The 21,135-nt window shown below is 38.4% G+C and overlaps 1 protein-coding gene across 5 annotated transcripts in view; it reads left to right on the top strand.

Moving 5' to 3' along the window:
- kifc3 (kinesin family member C3) overlaps positions 1–20,927 on the top strand; it is a 44,441-nt gene extending 23,514 nt beyond the window's left edge. For 4 of the 5 annotated variants that reach the window (XM_046864404.1, XM_046864401.1, XM_046864405.1 and 1 more), the window contains exons 3-22: positions 628–767; positions 4,141–4,342; positions 4,428–4,564; positions 5,889–5,954; positions 6,955–7,086; positions 7,241–7,471; positions 9,285–9,446; positions 10,935–11,082; positions 11,160–11,290; positions 12,265–12,376; positions 12,900–13,078; positions 13,173–13,277; positions 13,379–13,509; positions 13,942–14,065; positions 14,618–14,747; positions 15,098–15,327; positions 16,746–16,898; positions 17,203–17,329; positions 18,278–18,324; positions 20,068–20,927. In XM_046864404.1, coding sequence (XP_046720360.1) covers positions 628–767; positions 4,141–4,342; positions 4,428–4,564; positions 5,889–5,954; positions 6,955–7,086; positions 7,241–7,471; positions 9,285–9,446; positions 10,935–11,082; positions 11,160–11,290; positions 12,265–12,376; positions 12,900–13,078; positions 13,173–13,277; positions 13,379–13,509; positions 13,942–14,065; positions 14,618–14,747; positions 15,098–15,327; positions 16,746–16,898; positions 17,203–17,329; positions 18,278–18,324; positions 20,068–20,076 — 2,696 coding nt within the window. In that variant the 3' untranslated portion in view covers positions 20,077–20,927. The remainder of the gene's footprint in view (positions 1–627; positions 768–4,140; positions 4,343–4,427; positions 4,565–5,888; positions 5,955–6,954; positions 7,087–7,240; positions 7,472–9,284; positions 9,447–10,934; positions 11,083–11,159; positions 11,291–12,264; positions 12,377–12,899; positions 13,079–13,172; positions 13,278–13,378; positions 13,510–13,941; positions 14,066–14,617; positions 14,748–15,097; positions 15,328–16,745; positions 16,899–17,202; positions 17,330–18,277; positions 18,325–20,067) is intronic. The other variant, XM_046864402.1, reaches the window with a different exon arrangement.
- The last annotated feature ends 208 nt before the right edge of the window (positions 20,928–21,135 follow it).

Here is a 21,135-nt window from a genome sequence, read left to right as displayed (position 1 = left end):
GGAGGCACTGTGCAGTAGATTAAAAAAATCAAGACACACACACACGCGCACGCTATACATACACACATGCAGGCACCTATGTTAGGTTAATGTGTCACTTGCAGAAGCCTTTTATCTGTTAACATACCATGATTATCGCACTGTTCCTGTTTCCATAGTGCCTGGAGGACCTTGAAATTGTTGTTGTGGAAATAAATGGACGGGGGCATCCAGAGGGGGAAAAAAGGATCACAAATTTTAAAAAAAATCTGTGTTAAAAAAAGTTTGTCTATTTTGTAAAGCATCAGAGTTCTCCTCTACCCCCCCATTATTCTAAATGAGGTTCATCCCCCTGAATGTGTTTTTGTTTTCAAACGTTTTAAAAATGTATGCTGTGTTTGTTTATTAGGGCCTGTCGGATTAATAGAACACAATATTAACATCTACAGATGTCACAACTAGTAGCCTGTAGCTACAATAACCAATACAGGGTTTTTAACCTGATAATTATATTTAGCACCAATTTCGTTTTTTTATATAATTAAATATTGTCCATATCCCGATGTGTGTGTGTGTGTGTGTGTGTATAGTATGCATGTATGTATGTGTGTAAGATATAGATATTGATAATATATTGTGTATGTGCAGCAAGCTCAGTGGATTTCTTGATCAGTGATTGTGAGGATGAGAGCTCCTTCCTGACGCTGCCCAACTCCGTTCTCCAACGCCGTCGTTTGACCTCCGACCTCTCCGATCCCAGCCTTTCTGACCAGCAGCTGCTCATACAGGTAACATTAGCTACTTATTGACTTTGCGTTTTAGCTGTGCTGTGTTACACTCAGGGATTTCCAGCTACTCTAGTGCTTATTTCACTTTAATCCCATGAGATGAGGCTATTTGAATAGGAGAGGTTATTCAAAAGTGGGGAAAAAAAGTGTGTGCTTTGAAGGACCTGCATAAATGAGTACATCACCTTTTAGAAATTCCGGTTTTCATCTATTTCTCAGCAAATATCAGACCAATTTTCTGCATTTATTTTTTTTTGTTTACAAAATTTTAAACATTTACTTTTATGATCATGATCAATTAAATAATTTATTTCTGAAAATGACAAGCAGCTATTTTCACACACACTTGGACTTGTTTATCTTATTGGACACACTACATACTCAGTGGTCATAGCTCACTATATTAGGTGTTTGTGCAATGTTGAAATATCACACACATTTGTGTGTGCGTCTGTGCCTGTATTTGTGTGTGTGAGACCGTGTAAGAGGAGAGGGTATAAATGGGAACGAGCTGGACTCTTCATACCCGAGTTTCTAGGCTCTTCACTTCTTAGCTCATGCTCAACCCTGATTGGTCACTGATCACATGCCGCCCAGCTGCGTTCCTGTCTTTGAGAGGCCAGTGCTTTTCCCTTTGAAAGTGCAGTGACTTTATGATCAAACACAAAAGCTTTGACGTGGGACGCTCTTGCATGTGTACCACAACTGTGTACTCTGCATTGCATTGACGTCCTGTCAAGCTTGGTTTTTAATGTTGACGCCTAGCAGAAAGGGATTTATTACTTGAGTGTCGCTCTATCTACCATTTTAGCTAACTCAGCTCGACAGTGCATTTCCAACTCTGTTAGGCAGATTGGAGAGCAGGCATGTGTGAGTATATTTGACTCTGTATGTTACGGTTTAAGTTGATTTGGTTTCTGGTTTTGAATTAAACATGAGCTAAGAAAAATGCTGCTGTGCTTTAGTATTGTTCTGCTCAGCATCTACATCTAATGTTAGTCCTGCTGATCATTTTTCAACTTATATTTATATTACATTGCTGATTTTTCACTCCCCCCCCCTTTATCTTTTATCTATTAATGTTTCCATTCTTTCCATTGTCATTATCATGGGACTATATACTCCAACACACTTGGATTTTTGAGTTCTTGAACTCTCTAATCTGAAAGAGTGTTTTTCTAGCTTTTGATTGATCACGTGTTGATTGATTTATAGATGTATATGGTCGACACCATGCACACATACTTTGTCAAATAATAAACAAATGGGAAACATTTTGTTTTTAAACAAAGGTAAGTAAAAGTATAACTGCTGTTATTGTGGTGTTTTCTGTTAACATTTGCCATCACATTGTTAAGTCAGTTACACCACTGGAAATACTTCAAGATGGAGGAGTTCTTGTTTCTCTGTGATTTTTGTTTACCTTTGTGTGAGAGAGAGAGCACGAGCGAGTGAGAGGGAGATCTAAAGCAAAGTAAAGGTTGCTGAGGGATAGACCGGTATTATGCTATTAATTAAATGGCAAGGAATTGTCTCGTACTTGTTCTATATCAACAAATGTTAAATTGTACCCGCTAGTAAACTGATGTGATGTAAACGATAAAAAAATCACTGGGGTGATAACAGTAACATTCTCGCATCGCTCCTTATTACTCCTGCGTTGCATGGGTTAGTTTTGTGTATCGGTATGCCGTGTTATTTGTTATGTTAAATAGTAAAACCATCCGGTTTGGTTTGTCTGTATAACTGTCCCCTAATGCATTGTTTCCCAAATCAGTTTTTTGGGACCCCATGCCTACCCACCCTCCCCTCCTTCCTCCAGCTATTTGTATCATTAAAGAAGAAACTGCTTAATTAGCCTTTATAATTGTCTTGGCTCTCTCTGCACCATCTCACCTGTACAGAAGGTCACGTGCGCGCTCTCTCTCTCTCTCTCTCTCTCTCTCCCTCTCTCCCTCTCCCCCATGCAATCGTTTATTCACATTCTCTTCTCCCTCCCCATCTTTGTGTTTAGCTGTGACCTCTTTTTGTCATCACCGTGATTCTCTTTATGGAGAACCTTCTCTACAGTGCTGCGGGTTGCTGGTCCACTGCTAGTTTTATTGGTCAGGCATTCACATACTGATTCTGTTTGGAGATCAATAAATAAATAAATATTTTTATTTTATACATTGTAGAATGATGCAGGTGTCATGTTTTAGTCCTTATAAACACATTAAAAGTTGTGGGTGTCTCTTTTTTTCTTTTCCCCCTCACTTTTCTTTTCACCCCAGCTTGGTCACTGTCGAGTTCCCACTTTCCAGCTAGCTCTCTCTATTCAATAGCATACAATAGCCACCATCTAGGCTGTTCTCTCAGACATATCAGAGTCCTAGCTGTGATTAGATACCCTGATATTGCTTTGTTGTTTCCTAATGATCATTAAAGATTGGAAATGATGGCCTCAAAACAGTTTAAACCAGATTACACTTCTTAGATTAGATTAGATTCAACTTTGTCATTGTACGAAGTACATGTACAGAGCCAATGAAATGCTGTTAGCATCTAACCAGAAGTACATAAATTGGCTATTTACAATAAATAACTATGTTAAAGGAGGGTATGGGTCCATATGTACAGGGCTGAGAGTGATTCATGTACATAAGAGTGCAGTAGATAATAAGCATAATACCATGCTCAATAATGATATTCATATATGAATGCTTGTTGTATACAGTATATGCAGAATTAATATTATATATTTATATAATATTGCAATGATAACCCAACTAAAAATTAGTTATGGATGGTGTGAAGGTGCATAGTGGATAAAGCAGTGCAATACAGACAAAAAAGTGACAATGCAGTAGTGTATTTGTTGACATTATATGATCAACTGTTCAGTGCACAGGAAACAGTTTGTGCAGGCTCTGATGTAGCATCTGCCAGATAAGAGAAGGTTGAATAGTCCATGATTGGAGTGAGATTGAAGTCCTTTGCCGACACCGTTTCTTGTAAATGTTCTACAAGGTGGTGGCTGAGTGCTGATTTCTCCACCCTCTGAAGGGCTTTACAGTCCGAAGCAGTGCATGCGGATGGTATTGTGAGGATAGTACAGCGATTAAGTTCTCCAGTATCCTGTAGCACAGAAGGGACTTTAAGTCTCCTTAGAAAGTGGTTGTGCTGTTGTGCCTTTCTAGTTGGATTGCAGTGGGTTGATTGCATTTTTTTCCCTTTTTTTACTATACAGATGTCTGGTATTAAAGTTAAACAAAAACCATGTCCCTAGTATTGATATGATACTGAATTATTTGATGGAGATGCATGACATCACTGAATCTTAGCATCACCTAATAGGATGTACTGTAACTAGTTTGAATTGTCTGTACGCCAGGCGCTGCAGGAGAAGGTGTGCGAGTTCCAAGCTCGATTGCGCAGTGAAGACACCACCGACAGGCGACTTCTACAGCGACTACGTGCACCGCAGGTCAATCAAGACCCACAGAACAAAGTAGGCACAAGCCAAGAGCATCCATTCACTAATCAAGAGATTCTCGAGCAGGACAGCCAGCAAAGCCAGGCTGCCTTCAACACAAGTAAGAGAACTGGTGCAGGATTTAGTGTATAACCTGTAGTGGAGTTAAGATTTGTTGTATTGACATTATTTTTTGACTGCTGTAGGTGTAGGGAGCGTGAGCGCAGGATCTCCACATCCACAAGAATTTCCTGATATTGCTGCGGTGAGAAAAGGTCACGCACAGCCTCGGTTTAAAGAAGACGTCCACCAGCTTGCGCTTATCACAGGGCTTCACACACAGGTGAGCACACTAGGCAGGCATGTGCTGGTAATAAATGTTCATGTCAGTTATATGATCTAACATACTGTAACAGTAATATTGTTACTGGGGCATGTTTTATTAAGGTTCATTTAGTTTGCATTTTTTACCAAAAAAGTAAGCTGACTGTAGCTGTTGTGAGCTACAGATATATCATGTAATGTTATGTTAATTAGTTAGTTAGCTACATTTATGTAATATACCCCGATCAGGCATAACATTATGACCACGTGCCTAATATTGTGTTGGTCCCCCTTATGCTGAGGAAGACAGTCCTGACCGCCGATGATCTTCTCAGCCATCCTCACTATCCTCTGTAGGGTCTTGAGATCCGAGACGGTGCAGTTCCCAAACCAGGCAGTGATGCAGCCGCTCAAGATTCTCTCAATAGTCCCTCTGTAGAACGTGGTCAGGATGGGGGGAGGGAGATGAGCTTTTCTCAGCCTTCTCAGGAAGTAGAGACGCTGATGGGCTTTCTTGGTGATGGAGCTAGTGTTGAGTGACCAAGTGAGGTTATCCGCCAAATGAACACCAAGGAATTTGGTGCTCCTGACGATCTCCACGGAGGATCCATCGATGTTCAGTGGAGAATGGTCACTCTGTGCTCTCCTGAAGTCAACAACCATCTCTTTTGTTTTGACAACGTTCAGAGACAGGTTGTTCACGCCACACCAGGCTGTTAACCATTGCACCTCCTCGTTCTTGCTGATGAGACCCACCATGGTCATGTCATCGACGAACTTGATGTGATTTAAGCTGTGTATTGCTACACAGTTGTCAGCAGAGTGAACAGCTGTGGACTGAGCACACAGCCCTGAGGTGCCCAAGTGCTAAGTGTGGTGGAGCTAGAAATGCTGTTTTCGATCCGGACTGACTGAGGTCTCCCAGTCAGGAATAATGTTATAATGTCATGCCTAGTCGGTGTATTTACTACATCCTTTGATGCATCAAATATAGCTAGAATAAGAGTTGTTCTATAAATAGAATTATATAGTAATGCATTTCTTGTCCTATAATTTCCATTACAAAACAGTTATTGGAGCGTTGCTCTTCGTAGGTGGTAAAGTAACCAGTAAAACTGGTGTGTGTGTGTGTGTGTGTGTGTGTGTGTGTGTGTGTGTGTGTGTGTGTGTGTGTGTGTGTGTGTGTGTGTGTGTGTGTGTGTGTGTGTGTGTGTGTGTGTGTGTGTGTGTGTGTGTGTGTGTGTGTGTGTGTATGTGTGTATGTGTGTGTGTGTGTGTGTGTGTATGTGTGTGTATGTGTGTATGTGTGTGTGTGTGTGTGTGTGTGTGTGTGTTCCTCTCAGATTGAGGAGCTGGAGAAGAAACTGGTGGACCGGACTCAGGAGGTGGAGAGACTGCGCTCTGAGCTGGTAAGTGAGGCTAGGCCTGAGTTGCCATTAGGAGCTGAATGTTGGAGGGAAACACTCAGTCCGATAAGGATCGGAGGAGTTTACTAAAGTTGTGTGTTTAAAATCTTACCTCCTTGTGCAATAAGTACAAACACTGCCTGCTGGATTTCACTTTTAATAGCCAATCTGAATTAATCCATAAAAATGTAGTGTTTTCACACAGCTTGCCACTCAGGTAAAACTGTTCACTATTAATGAACCAAAAACGTTAGTGACAGGTCTGTACAGTCCACACTGATTTGCATGTTATTAAGAAAAGCTTTTTGGTGACACAGGAATTATAGCTGCATTCAATGTAATTCACTGCCACAATGACGTCTGTCATGAATGCCATGAATGTAATGTAAATGGTTGCCTGTCATTCACTCGCTAAAATAAAAGTAGGGCAAAGGTAGCATATTATATTAACAGCTAACATCCGAACAATTAGGACATTTTATTAATTTAAGTCATGTTGTCTGTCAATAAAGCTCCTGGTTTTGTACGAGTTTGCTGGCTCATGGCCGAGGCAGCTTACCTGTTTTGGTTTGAATTTTGACTTTCAAAGCAGCTAGCTTCAGATAACATTTGCGGTCATCATTTCTTACGCTTTTAATACTAAAAGCAGAGGCTCTGTTGTTTTGCAGTCCTGGTCAGGACATAACAGTGAATACTGTGTCAAAGTTTAGTTTCAGCTAGCATCAGTTTCTTTGTGCCTGGTTTTATCTGAGAGCTGAGAGAATGTCCCACTTTGAGACTGAGCCCAACCTAGTTTACATATGAGAGCAGCAAAGCCTTTCAGTACAATCTATTTACGTGTGTGTGTGTGTGTGTGTGTGTGTGTGTGTGTGTGTGTGTGTGTGTGTGTGTGTGTGTGTGTGTGTGTGTGTGTGTGTGTGTGTGTGTGTGTGTGTGTGTGTGTGTGTGTGTGTGTGTGTGTGTGTGTGTGTGTGTGTGTGTGTGTGTGTGTGTGTATATGTAGGGGGCGACAGACCTGGAGAAGCAGCTGGAGCTCCTAGAGAGCGAAAATCAGCGGCTTAAACAGGAGCTTAAGTCCAAGAGCATCCATGAGCCTGCACATGCCTGCTCCACCTCCAGCTGCCCTCACAGCCAGGTAACACTGAGAGATGTACTCACACACACACACACCTGTGAGACTTCTTTTTTCAATGTTCAGTATGATGTAAGTAGCACAATACATCCTAGAACAGTGACTTGCATAAATGTGGTGCATGCCCTGTCTGACATCATCTCTGTGTGTGTATCAGGAGGCAGCAGCCCTCCGAGGGGCGCTCTCCTTATGTGAGGAGCGCTGTAAGAAGTATGAGTGGCACATGGCTAAGCTACAGCATCAGCTTGGGGAACGAGCGGGCTCAGTGGACGAGCTGCACGTGTGCCTTGAGGAGGCGCTACAGAGCCGAGACAAGCTTCACAAGCAGCTCTCTCACACAGAGGAAATGCTGCAAAGGCACAGTGTAGCAGCGCCATCTCAGGCCATGGTGAGAACTGTGCACACATTCATAATAACCCTGCAGTTTGCCTTTAGCATTTACTATTTACTGCAGTCTATTTTTTAATACCGTTTCAAGAATGTACACTTACTGAGCACAGGGCTGCCGCAAGGTCTTAAAAAGTCTTAGAGTCAAATCTAAAAATCAATTAATTTAGCTGTTCTAGGTCTTAAATTATTTTAAACAGGTTTTAATTTTCTGATGTCCATGTAACACAACCTCTAATTCTCATTAAAATGCTCTCTTTAGAGCTTTAGGATTTATTTGTTTGTTTGTTTGTTTGTTTCCTTGGTGTTGTAGTTCTTTCTTCTGCTAGTCCAAATGTAATTTGATGTATTATGACTGTTAATAAACCCAACAGGCAATCAGCTTACTGTTATTGCCACAAATCAGATTTTTTTTTTTTTTACTTTTTCTTTTTAGTTAAGCGATATGCATAAAAAAAAAATGGCTTGGTGAAAGCCAGTAGCTAACAACGTATTTGTGTGTGTTTAATGTCCTGATTATACAATCTGTTTTAGTATTCTTGCTGATCATGTACATGCTAAAATGTACCCATTTCAGTGGATACTTCTAGCAGGATAAAGCACCAGGTTATAAAGCAGCAGAGATCATCTTAACCTAGTTTCTTGAACTTGACAATGAGTCCAATCTACTTCAATGTATTTAAGTGGTATTTAAATGTATTCAAGATCTAAATACAATAGAACATGTGGGAGGGGATTCAGTGCATGGAAGTGCGTCTGATAAATCTGCAGCATTCATGTTAACTTGAACCATAATCTCAAAATAGTGTTTCCTGCACCTTGCCATGAAGCATTAAGGATATTTTGAGTGTAAAGGAAGGGTCCACCCAGCAGTATTCTCAATAAAGTGCTCAGAGTGTGTAGATCCCTTAATTAGTCTTTTGATTGCTAAGTTTTTTAAATCAAACATTTGATTTAAATGGGGAAATCTTCTTTCTAATGAGGTTGTGTTCATTTCACTCATTTTTTCCACAACAGAGAAAGAAAGAATGAACGGACAAACTATGTAGCAAGTGTCCAGCAATGTTACATTTTATCTTGGAATGTACAGTAGAGAGAGAATGTTCCATCGCCTTGAGCCATCCTGTGAAAAAAAACATACAATACTGTTGTGTTGCAAGTTGCTTCCGTTGGGCTATTTGCTGTTTGTTACTAGTTCAGTTTTTAAGCATCAAAAGCCTGACACATGATAAACATGTTAGGAAATTCTCATATTGTTAAGAAAAACAAGACAATCTAGCTTCCTCTTAAAAAAAAATATATATTTTTTTTTTTATTATTTATTTTTTTTTTAAATGATTGTGTTCGTTAGATTTCGTGAGAACATTTAATTGTAATGAGTTTTTATAATGATCTGAGGTGTCCAGGATATACTTTTCAGCCTAAATCCTTATCTCCTCCTATCTTTGTATCACTTCAGTCACCAGCTCCAAAACCTTTTTTTTTTTTTTTGTCATCCAACAATTGAGATTTAGAATTTTATTCTTTATTCTTTTTTTGTTTTTGCATACTCTCATTACTTTTTCATGTCATTTTGCAAATGATAAAAAGCCTCTTTTTATGTAATGCAATACATCCTCAGTCTACAGTTAATGCCAGTAGCGTCAAATTTGATACATAGAATTTTTCAACAATTACAAGTCTTGTTTCAAAATACAAGGAAATCAGTGACACTTAAATTTTACGTCCCGCATTTTATGCATTTTCTCTTTCGCTCACTCGCTTGCTCGCTCACTCACTATTTATGTCTATCTCTGTCTCTTTATCTGAGCAAGGCAGCAGAAGCAGAGTCGGCTCAGTGGAAACAGGCTCTAATGGAGGCTCAGGCACATAATCAGGCTCTCCAGGAGCAGCTGGGGGTCCAGCGCCACCTCCTCCGAGAGCTTGAGCAGAAGCTGTATGACAGCCAGAGAACCAGCAGTGAGCTTCGCAAGCAGGTACACATATACACACACATGCGCACACAAACATCTAATTATGCTCAGTATCTTAATGTGAATACCAGAGCTTTTTCAAACATAGATGATGAGCAACTTATTTCTCTGCTCTGCCCATGAGGGTTTCTTCCATTTTCTTTTTGGAGTCTTTTTGATTTTTTTATTTTTGTTTGTTTGTTTTGAAGTTTTGAATACTGTTGTGTGTTTCTTTTATGGTTTAACTGGCATGCTTATGGTTAAAAGCTTGTGACACCTGACCATTTATACGAAGACGTGCTTTTTTTTTTTTTTTTTTTAAATATATAAACATCCCATTTCTGATTCGACCTTCACTCTTTTGGAAAGACATTATACTAGATTTTGGATTGTAGTTGTGTTCATTTGTGCTCATTAAGCATTAGTGAGGACAGGCAGCAGGCCTGGTACTCGGCCACATTCTAAGGTGTTCGAGTTCTTCCCTTCTAGCCTTGTTGCCTCATTTCTTTATAGGGCTCACATTGTGTACAGGGAACTTTAAATAACATATCAGAATTTCAGCTAGACCCTGATAATACGTTTTACATATACTTCTTGTCTTACTGTTGATTTTTGTGACCACCTCAGTCTGACATTTTGTACAGCTCTGTCGTATTCTTATTTATTTATTTATTTATTTATTTATTTATTTATTTATTTTTGGTTCTGAAGCTGAATTCTAAAAGGGCTCAGCTCTGCATTCTGTTTTTTGATACTTCAAGCTATGCTCTGGCTTTTTGAGGCCAGCTAGATTTTCCTGACCAGGGTCAGCAATGTAAATGTAAAGTGTCCATATCCAAATGCATTAATTATCTTTTTTGCCTAACTAATAATAGATTAATCTAAATGATGGTTTTATGGATGTCATTGAACTGTGCTTTTTGAATATACAATATAAAACTGTTAGGCCAGTATTGGTATTTGATAGGATTCAACACTGTCACGCGATTAGTACCATATATCTCCAAATCCTTGTCGGTGGATTTTGCCCATTGTTGATCCTTGAAGAGTAGAAGAATATGTACTTTCTCAATCTGTATGAATAAGTGACATGGTCTCACCCATTGGGGTCCTTATACCTTGGTGGACTCTCACAGCCTCCAAGGTGTTTTTTCACTGGGCTATATTAGACTTGAGTGTCTGACTTCTCCTTATTCATTCTAAAAGGAATGTTAGTAGATTAGTAACACAAATGGTTTTCAAAGTGGGCTATTTATCTGCTTATGGGTGTTAAAAATGTGATTGTGTATTTGAGAAATGTCTGAATTAATCACAAGATATGCATTAATGCTCGACTGATATTTGAGATTTTTCTTTCCAAATAGTTTTTGATTTTAAATTTACATTTTTCATATTATTTTATTCAATATTATTAATTCAATCTGTTTTGCAAATAGCATTTATTAAGTTGCTTATCACTTTATTTATTTATTATTATATATATATAAATATATATATATATATATATATCAGATCCTGGCTTATGAGGGTGAGATGGAGCAAACTCGAAGCCAGCTTGCAGCTGAGATTCAGAATCTCGAGGAAGAGAAAAACAGGGTCATCGAGGAGGCATTCATCAGAGCCGAGAGCGAAATGAAAGCTGTGCACGAAAACCTTGCAGGTGTGTGTATTCTGGATGTTTGTGTGTGTGTGTGTGTGTGTGTGTGTGTGTGTCTCTAATCCTCTTTTTACATACAGGCGTAAGGATGAATTTGCTGACTCTGCAGCCTGCTCTGAGAACACTTACATGTGACTACAATTGTCTGAAGAGGCAGGTCCTGGATTTTCCCTACATGCTGCAGAATGCAATTGCTGAGGCTAAGCAGGAGGTGAGAATCCAATAGAAACGCACTAATGTGTGATTATGAACATATACATTTGTGGTCATGTGACCTAGTATTGATCTTGCACAGCTGCAAAATATACATGTGTATATAGTAAAGCTTAAGTAATCATTTTGTTTTAACGGGGGGGTGTATGTAGAAGACATGGAGTTTGTTGTCTTATATTTTGTCTATGCATACCAACACAAATGGCTAGATTTGGATTTTACGTTTTTAAATTGATACAGAATAAAAACTATAATACAAATAAAAATAATAAAAACACCACGTAAAATAGTACTGAACTTTATTATAAAAATAAATGAAATGCTATGGACATTGTGTAGACATTTAAAGATTACCAATTTAAGCCTGATTGTTTTGAATTTGTGAAATTGTAATGCTTTAAACTACGATTCCATTAGTAACATTAACTGAAATAAAAAATGCATTAAAAGTATTGGGTTTTTTGTTAATTTCTACATGTAATAATACATTTGTAAATTAAGTTGCATTCGATTTTATTTGTTAGCTTTAGTTAATGCACTATAAATTAACAGAAATGAAGTACAGCTCACAATCTAACAAGTCAAACAGCACATGGTGTCAGTGGTTTGACTCTAGAGGCCGCTCTTGTACTGCATAATGACAGCGAAACTTCTCAGCCACTCCAGCACAGACGCAAACCTGGAAAAACTATCAGTAATTTTTGCCGATAGTTCAGCAATCAACAATTGTGCCGGTTAACTGGCAAAACCGATGAATCAGTCGACCAGTGGTACAGATATATCATTTAGCCCATGCCAATTATCATAATTTCTACAGGGGTCCTCTGGCAACATTTTTAGCAATTAATTTTTTTTTAATGCTGTACATAAATATTCTTCACATACTTTTATCAAAAACCATTGGAAAGCTGCTTAATCTTTTTCTTACACACTTAGATGTGCGTGTGTGTGTGTGTGTGTGTGTGTGTGTAGATATGCCACATGATTGCAGAGGTGAGCAACACTAACCAGGAGCTGCTACGCAAATACAAGAGGGAGATGAACCTTAGGAAGAAGTGCCACAATGAACTGGTCCGCCTCAAAGGTACAAACTGTACTGTGTAGAATATACATTAAAAATTATTCTTTATGAAGTGTAGAGTCTCCCTTGACAATGCTTGTATATCGAAACAAGTGCATAACTTCAGCATAATTACAAAACCAACAAACAAAAAAAATTAAACCTACTGATACAATGGGTAAAATTGCATGCTTTAAATTTTAGAAGAGATCACCACATTCTAGCCAAAATGAAATATTCATGTTGTTGAGGATGATACAGCTGGGTAGAGAAAATGTTCTGTATATACTGTAAGTCTATTTGATGGAAATTCTACAAAAATTGTTGTGAACATCAGTTTACAAAAATATTTATTGTAACTGTTAATAAATATTATGTAATTTAATCAAAACATTTATACTCTGTGATGTGTAGGATTTCTAAGGGATGTCTAACGTCCAGTTTGATTCCATGTCTCATCTTTTTAATAATGGCTTAATTTTTATTTAAAAAAAAGACTTGATTCTCAGCAGTTGATTTAACAAATAAATTTTGTCATTTTTAACAGGAAACATCCGCGTGTTTTGTCGCGTGCGTCCCATCTGCCAAGAGGAAGCGGAGACGGAAGCCAAGAGCGTGGTGTCCTTTGACTCTGACGACGATGCAGTGCTTCACCTTTCCAACAAGGGCAAACTTATGGTCTTTGACATGGACAAGGTCTTTCCACCTCAGGCCACACAGGCAGAGGTCAGGAGGTCACTGCAGCCACTGTTTGGGTTTTTTTTGTTGCTTTTTAAGTGGCCTGTAAAGTGATTTCATAGTGTCTCTTCTGTTTGAACAGGTGTTTCAGGAAGTGCAGTCTCTCGTCACCTCCTGCATTGACGGCTACAACGTGTGCATCTTCGCGTACGGACAGACAGGGTCAGGAAAAACCTACACCATGGAGGTAACAGTTTAGACTATGTTATGATTTCACCATAAACAAATAACTATCATCGAAATTGTTCAGATTATGAGTGTTAAATATTTGGTCTGTGTATCACACAGGGTATTCCCGAGGACCCCGGCATTAATCAGCGAGCTCTGCGTCTGCTCTTTTCTGAGGTGACTGAGAAAATGCCCGACTGGCACTACACCATCACTGTCAGCATGGTGGAGATCTACAATGAGACACTGAGGTAAGAACTTCAACACTCTCTCAAACAAACGTTTAGACTCTGGACTCTCTCAACTGCCATACAGCAGTTAACCACAAGAGGGTGAGCATTACATTGATTTTATCACAGCTAAGGGTGTTTTATATAAAAATACAAAACACATTTGGTTGCTTAGCAGCATAACAGCTGGAGAAAATAATTGCTGTAGTGTAAAGTTTTGGTTTGCAACAAGATTTTGCACTCGCTTAAAAATGGATTTGAGTTTTTTTGCAGTTTTATGTATTGCCATCTAGTTTGAGTGTGTATAGAGAGACTCCTGCACACCCCTGCACATGCACATGTAATTACACATTCCGAGGTATTGCTAGATTGTACTCTTTAATTGTGCCGTGTACTCTGTTTAATTGTGTATTTCATTATGCTTTGAATGTAATGTTACTCTGTTTTTCTTAGGAATCTGTTAGGAGACAACCCGAGTGAGAAGCTGGACATTAAGATGTGTCCAGATGGCAGCGGTCAACTGTATGTGCCTGGACTTACAGAGTTCACAGTGAAGAGTGTAGAGGATATTAATAAGGTAAGCGCTCTTCAAATTTGTTTAATTAAAAAATAAATATAATTTTTCTGTATCAATTTATGTTTATCCTATGCTTTGATTTGTTTTGTTTTTCTTCCGTCACTTGCAGGTTAGCACAAACAAAATCAATACTGTATACTATTATTTTAAACTTACAAACATGACATAAACCAAATGTTCTTATACACCGATCAGGCATAACTTTATGGCCACCTGTCTAATATTGTGTTGGTCCCCCTTTTGCTGCCTAAACATTTTTGACCCGTCGAGCATCAACAGCATTAACTTCAATTTTCAAAATTGAGCTACAGAAACTCGTCTGTTGGATCGGACCACACGGGCCAGTCTTCGCCCCCCACATACATCAGTGTGCCTTGGTCGCCTATGACCCTATCGCCTTCCTTTCTTCGTCTAGTCATCACAATTTGGCCCTCGTCAAATGTTATAAAATGTTATAATGTCAATGTTATGCCTGCTCAGTGTATTTGTGTAGTACAGTGATTAACAATGCTGCTTGAGTGGAAGTGTAATCTTTGTCCTTTAAACCTGTAGGTTTTTGAGTTGGGTCACATGAACAGGGCGACAGCATGTACCAACTTGAATGAGCACAGCTCTCGCTCTCATGCTCTCCTCATCATTAATGTGGCCGGATTTAACTGCTCCACAGGGCACCGCACCTCAGGTGATCTCACATACACACGTACAGAAACATTGAACAGCTTATCTGTTAAAACCTATTCGATTGTTCAGAACCTGCTCTTTTCTGCTGGTTAGTCTTGCTGTTGTAAACAATCCCAATCATACAGGCTAGTCAAAGTTTTTGTAACTGGTAATACTCATTCATGCTAACACTTTCCCTGATTCTGGTCTACAACCTATCAACATTGTAAAGTAAGGCACAGCTATTATTGAATGCAGCTTATTTGTCGAGGGATAATCTATGTACCTGTTTTCATAGCAGCTTCACTTTGTATTGTTTAGTGATAAATGGAATATTGGCAGCTGTTTTTGTTCGTATGTATGTTAATGCAGGTAAGCTGAATCTGGTGGATCTGGCTGGTTCAGAGAGAATCTCTAAATCTGGGGCTGAGGGAAGTCGTCTGCGTGAGGCGCAGTGCATCAATAAGTCGCTCTCTGCACTGGGTGACGTCATTAACGCACTTCGCTCTCGCCACTCACACGTTCCCTTCAGAAACTCACGGCTCACGTACCTGCTGCAGGACTCGCTCAGCGGAGAGAGCAAGACACTAATGCTGGTGCAGGTGTGTGCACTGCTTCATATAGTTTGGCTTGTGGTGATTGAAAATGGTGACCTCTGCCGTAACTCTTCATGCAGCACCATCTATTAATGAATACTGTCTGGTTTATGAGTTTAAAGTAATACAAAATCAACTGCCCTACTTATTATCAAGGCATTTTAATAAGCAAGCTGATTTATTATAACGATAGTATTTTGCTATGTTTTTAGGGGGTAACAATTAAGAAGAAAGAACACAGAAAATTCTTATTATAACAGTAGAAAATCATTTTATCAATCAAAAAATGTAAAAACCTAGGGTCCATAAATGTTATTTAAACATCAGCAAGTTCCATCAAACACTGTATAACATTGAGCAATATTCAACACCAGGTTAATGCAACATATGTTCTCTAATGCAGGATTTTCATGTTGAGGGGAATGTGGAATAGGTTGGGCGTGTAATAGGGGCATAGAGTTTAAATTATACATTTTATATTCAGACTTTTTAAATAAATCATCTTTTAGAGAGTTAAACTTCCGTAGAGATTTAAACTGTGTTAGAACCAGTGGTGGACAAAGTACACAAACCCCATGTAGTTGAGTTGAAGTAGAGAAACACTCTAAAATATTACTCCAGTAAAATATGCTCTCTTTAACCTTTTCTTGAGTAAAAGTACAAAAATGTTTGCCTTCAAATGTACTTTAGTATGCAAAGTACTATGATTATTATGGGAATAATGTTCCTATTAGCATTTTTTATTTAATTTTTTTAAGACTTTTGCTTAATCAACTCAAGTTTGTGAAAACTATAAACGATCTATTAATAAAATGATATTATGAGTCAAACACTGATATCTATTACATCATGAGCCCAAAACCTTTTTTATATTAACTAAAAAAATAATTGTGCAAATAGCGTCATCATTTATGAGTCTCAAGATGTTTTGCTTGTTGTTGAATTGACACTGAACTGTATGTTCATGCCATGTAGATACGCCCAACCGGCAATCAAAACAGTTTAAAAAAAAAAAAAAAAGAGCCTGATTGGTGGCTTGCTGTGTGCTTAAAGTTTTTATTAATTTATAATTAAAAAAAACGACTGATTTCGCTAAAAGTAGTCGAGTAAAAAGAACAATATTTGACTTTTAAATGTAGTGAAGTTAAAGTAAAAGTGTCCCCAAATGGACATACATCAGTAAAGTACTGCTGTTTAAAAAAAAAGCTACTTAAGTACAGTAAGGAATTACATTTACTTCATTACTGTCCATAACTGACTAATATCCCAGCAGTATACTAAATAAGCAGCAGCAAACTAGGACTATTTCTAGGCTGGATTGAGGTACTTTAAGGCTAACTGTAGCCTGTAATACTTTTTAGCTTTTGTAAAACAAGTAATTCTAATGTACGAAACAGTGCAATTATTTATTTTACTTTTTTCAGGTGTCTCCTTTAGACAGCAATATCATCGAGTCAGTGTGCTCTTTGAAATTTGCCCAGCGCGTTCGCACAGTTGAGCTCGGATCGGCCTCCTCTTCACGAAGACAAGCGGAGAACTCTTCAACGTCCTCCTCACCTACCCATGACAGTGTGGAGGTACACGCTAAGAACATTTTCAAATAGTATGATACAGATAATCAAACATAAACATATATTATTAAATTATAAATGAGACCCCAGAGCGGTCCAGAGTTTAGCGAGTGGTGCGTCAGTAATAACGGTCCATGTGCAGACATGGTGCTGTGCCTGTAGTGAAATGGACTAAATGAAGCATCAATGTAATTTGTTTTAATGCTTTTTTTTTTTTGTATTCGAATTACTCAAGGAATCGTTTTCTGTCAGCATTAAGCACATAACTTGCGAAGTCAGCAAGATGTCTTTCTCTTTCTCTCAATCACAGTTGGATTCTCCACCCATAACTCCTGTGCTTTTACCCATCTCCCGGGCAAGCAGTGTGGGCTCTTCTCTGTCTACTATCTCCAGGGTGTCCAGCACACGGAGGCGATCCCAAAGCCAGCAAGCTCCAGGTGAGAAGATACACAAGCCTACGTCCTATTGTCTGTTTCCGAATAGTTTAAAATAATAGGAACAGAAAATACGTTTTTCAAAGTCAAGTTCTATTTCTCAAATAAAACTTTTTAACTAAGTGAAAAAATGTTAAGTATAAGTTCTCAGGGAACACAGAGTAATGGCATAGTTATAAAAAAGAAAAGAAAAAAACAGCCATGTGGTATAAAAGTAAGGAAGAAGATGTAAGTAATAAAACATAGCAGGAAGTGATATTTTTAATTTACCATTTCTAATGGTTTGCAATAAAATGCATAAAATAAGTCTAATTCTAAAACCATTACAAGAAACAAGTTTATGTAACCACTTTCCTCAAAGCAGCTATAAACACTAATTTTTCTTTTTGAACATTAATGAGACAAAATAACCAGTTTGCCATTTTTCCAAGAAACTGTTAGATAAAGGTCTTGTCTTGAATTATTTCCCATATTAGGTGGAAAACTTGATGGAATGTTGAACCACTCCTATATTTGCCAGTCATCCTTAAAGGTTTCTTTTTTTTCCACTGTATTAAGTTATTACTCATGGTGCACTTTAGTACAGAACCGTAGCTGGGCAGGAGGTGATATAACAGTTAGATTTGCAATTCACCAAAGGATTTCTCAAATGCTTATAAATTCCCTTCTTCTAGTCTTTAAATGTTCGGATTTTAGTGTGTTTTTTAGTAGTTCAGGTACAGATCAGACACCTTGTATGAAAGTCGTTACTTGTAATGTTTGTGCACAAGAATCATTTGTCTTGCATGTGTATTTCTTAATATACTTTTTAAATGCATTTTCTGTTTACTTATAATGCAACCATATTTCAACTATGAGGGGATCTAAATCATTCCTCATTCCTATTTGCTGTCCCTTGTCACCTTGTCTGCATTGTGATTGGTTGGTCTCCTCTGATTGGTTGGTTTGCAGACAGACAGGTAGACAGAGGCAGTCCATTGCTTGGGGACAGTGGGCAGGTAGGTAGGGTTTTATCCGATTAGTCTCTCGGCATGGAAATGCTCAGCATGGCATCCGTGTCACCTGATCACCCTCGGTTCATCTAACACAATGTGTGCTAACCCAAAGAAGGTGTGTGTGTGTGTGTGTGTGTGTGTGTGTGTGAGAGGAAACCTGTGTTGGTGTTTTTCCTTTTTTTTTTGTGTGTCGTTTACATGTGTGTCTAAGTACCTGCTTTTTTTTCCTGTGGCTTTCTTTGTATGTGAGAGAGAGAGGAGTGTGTATGCACCTGCTTTTGTATGGCTGCACTGTTCCTTGGTGCTCACTGATTGTATATGGGTAGACCTACAGTAGATCATGAACACAGAACCCACATGTACATGGCTCTTTCCAATGTTGAGCTCTTGCTTTTGTCTAATCCATGAATAAAGCAGGCTGTTATTTTCATGCAACTTTCATGGCTGGTGACTAACGAACTGTAACGTATTTTCCATACTCCGTCACGTCAGAGCGTAAGGGTTTATTTAGACACACTTCCCTTGTAACCCTAATTTTATCTGGTCTTTTTTTTAAACATATATATGGTTAAAGGTTTGTGATTATTGCGCGTATATGTGGTACGTCTGTTTCACACTGCTCTCACAATGAAGCATACAGTTGCTTGAATGTCTGCACTAAAACTAAGACTCTGATCACACACTCCTCCTCATCTGAGACATCAGTAATGCTCTTGTAGCTGAAAGAGCCCAAATTGCCACAGCCACGTTCTAAACTCTCTAAGTCAATGTCTATGGCTTATAGCATAAATGGACATGATGAGAGAACAGATGGAGAATAGATCTGGAGTGTGTGTTTATCACAGATTGGTTGTTTTGTATACACAATAGAGTCTTTATTTTTCATTGAGAGAGAGTGTGATTCTATTTCATTATGTGCTTAGATGCTACAATTATTGACTTCAGACACTGGATCAGTATACAGTCTTCGTTTATACACGTTTTGTTCACCCACAGAAGTTGTAATTAACACTTATTTGGGACTGTTTGAACATTTGTTATTCTCACTGTTATTTAGGGGGGCAGTGCTGCATATACTGTATCATACTAGAATGAACAGAAAATGAATGTAAGCCGAAAATTACAAATGGCTCGCATTTGACCATAAATGACCAAACAAAAGTACACTGAACTCATATTTTCTGCTGTCTGATTTTAGATTAAGATCTTTCCAAGCAAATTAATTGTCCATTCTTGGTTTTGTAATGCTAAGGAGATGGGTTCTGCACGTGCAAACACTTCTCCCTGAGTTTCAACACATTTCTCTATTTTGCATTTGTGCCAGTTCTATTGTAGATCTCATCCAAACCCCATGTCCTTCTACACTTTCCTGCTCTCAACAGCGATTTGTAGGCCCAAGCTCGCATGACTCATTGTTTTGGAGTTGTACAGTGACTTGTGACAAGCTTGTAAGCAATACAAGCTATGTTTATTCCTAACCCCATATTTGTTCATGTAAACAGATGTGAGCTATTATTTTTGTTCTTGGAATGAAATGATCTACTGAAAAAGCGAAAAATATCCAAGATAGTATGGAAAATACAATGTGGTGACTGGCTTTTTTTTTTATTGGATTTTTGATTTTTTTTTTCTTAACAGTCAGCTGGATTATTAAGTCAAAGTGGGGAATGTGGGTTTTACTTGTGGGCTGTTTAGATTATTGTTCTCTTGCAGTTTTTTAATCTAAACTCTTTGTTCTTTGCTCAGGACGAATGAAGCTTGCCACATGATGCTCTGATGGATCGAGTGTGCTGAGAATCTGCCCTTCAACATGCTCCACCACGATTTTATTTTAAACACCGGGGACCGGGACGAACCAAACTGACAAATCAGGGATATGTGCAGCATTTCTGTGAGAGACTTGACTATACTATTTGTGACTGAAGAACCTGCTTTCCTGCCAGGCTCTGTGCTGTCTCATGGAGAATGTGAACACTTCCTCCCTCATGTCAGTGTTTATGGACCTCTATGCACTTTAGAACACACTGATCTGATCATTCATAGTGTTAATAACCCAGTCTGGTTTAGGACTATCACAGGACTGGTGTTTAACTTTAAGTATGTGTGTTCTTTCTCTTTTTTTGAGAGAAAAATACTAGTGTATTCTCTTGTTTTTTTGTTTTTTTTTATTGTCCTTTTTTTTTAATATTATTATTCAAAGCCTAAGAACAAAGTCATACTTCTGAAAACTTGTGTAGCAGTCGCAGTAAGCAATAATCAAGGCCAAAGTCGAGCCTGCCTGTTAGCAGTCACGTTCTTGTTGTGTATATTTGGAACTGAAGGCAGCATATTGAAGTCTTCCCGATTTAAGCATGTGTAATTTCAAATTTATTATCAACAGCTGACTTATTCATTCCATATAGCTGTGAATAGGAATGCTTTACATTTCCACCCACAGTCACTATTGCATTTTCACTGTATGAACTCTTTCATCTGAAATGGACCACTGAGAGAGAGCGGATATTGACTGCTGTGGGGTTTTGCTAGTTCCGGTTTATAATAGCATTGCTTTGTATGCATCCCAGTTTTTTGTACACTTTTTAATAAATGCCTTCAATGTGATTTTATTCTTTCGCCTTCCCAAAAGTTTGTGCATTTCTCTGATGCCGAACAGCATCAGTTACAACAAAGCAAATGTTTTTTTTTTTTTTTCCTCCAGGTCTTTCTCACCTAAATTCTTTATATACACTATATAATAAATTCACCATAATTATTTCTTTAGTGTCACAAGATGAAACCTCTCCTGACCTGCGTATCTGAAAGAAAGCTGGTTCT

The sequence above is a fragment of the Silurus meridionalis genome, chromosome 13 (genome assembly GCF_014805685.1).
Source record: "Silurus meridionalis isolate SWU-2019-XX chromosome 13, ASM1480568v1, whole genome shotgun sequence".
In the NCBI taxonomy this organism is placed as follows: Eukaryota; Metazoa; Chordata; class Actinopteri; order Siluriformes; family Siluridae; genus Silurus; species Silurus meridionalis.
This window is presented reverse-complemented; position numbering and strand designations above follow the sequence as displayed.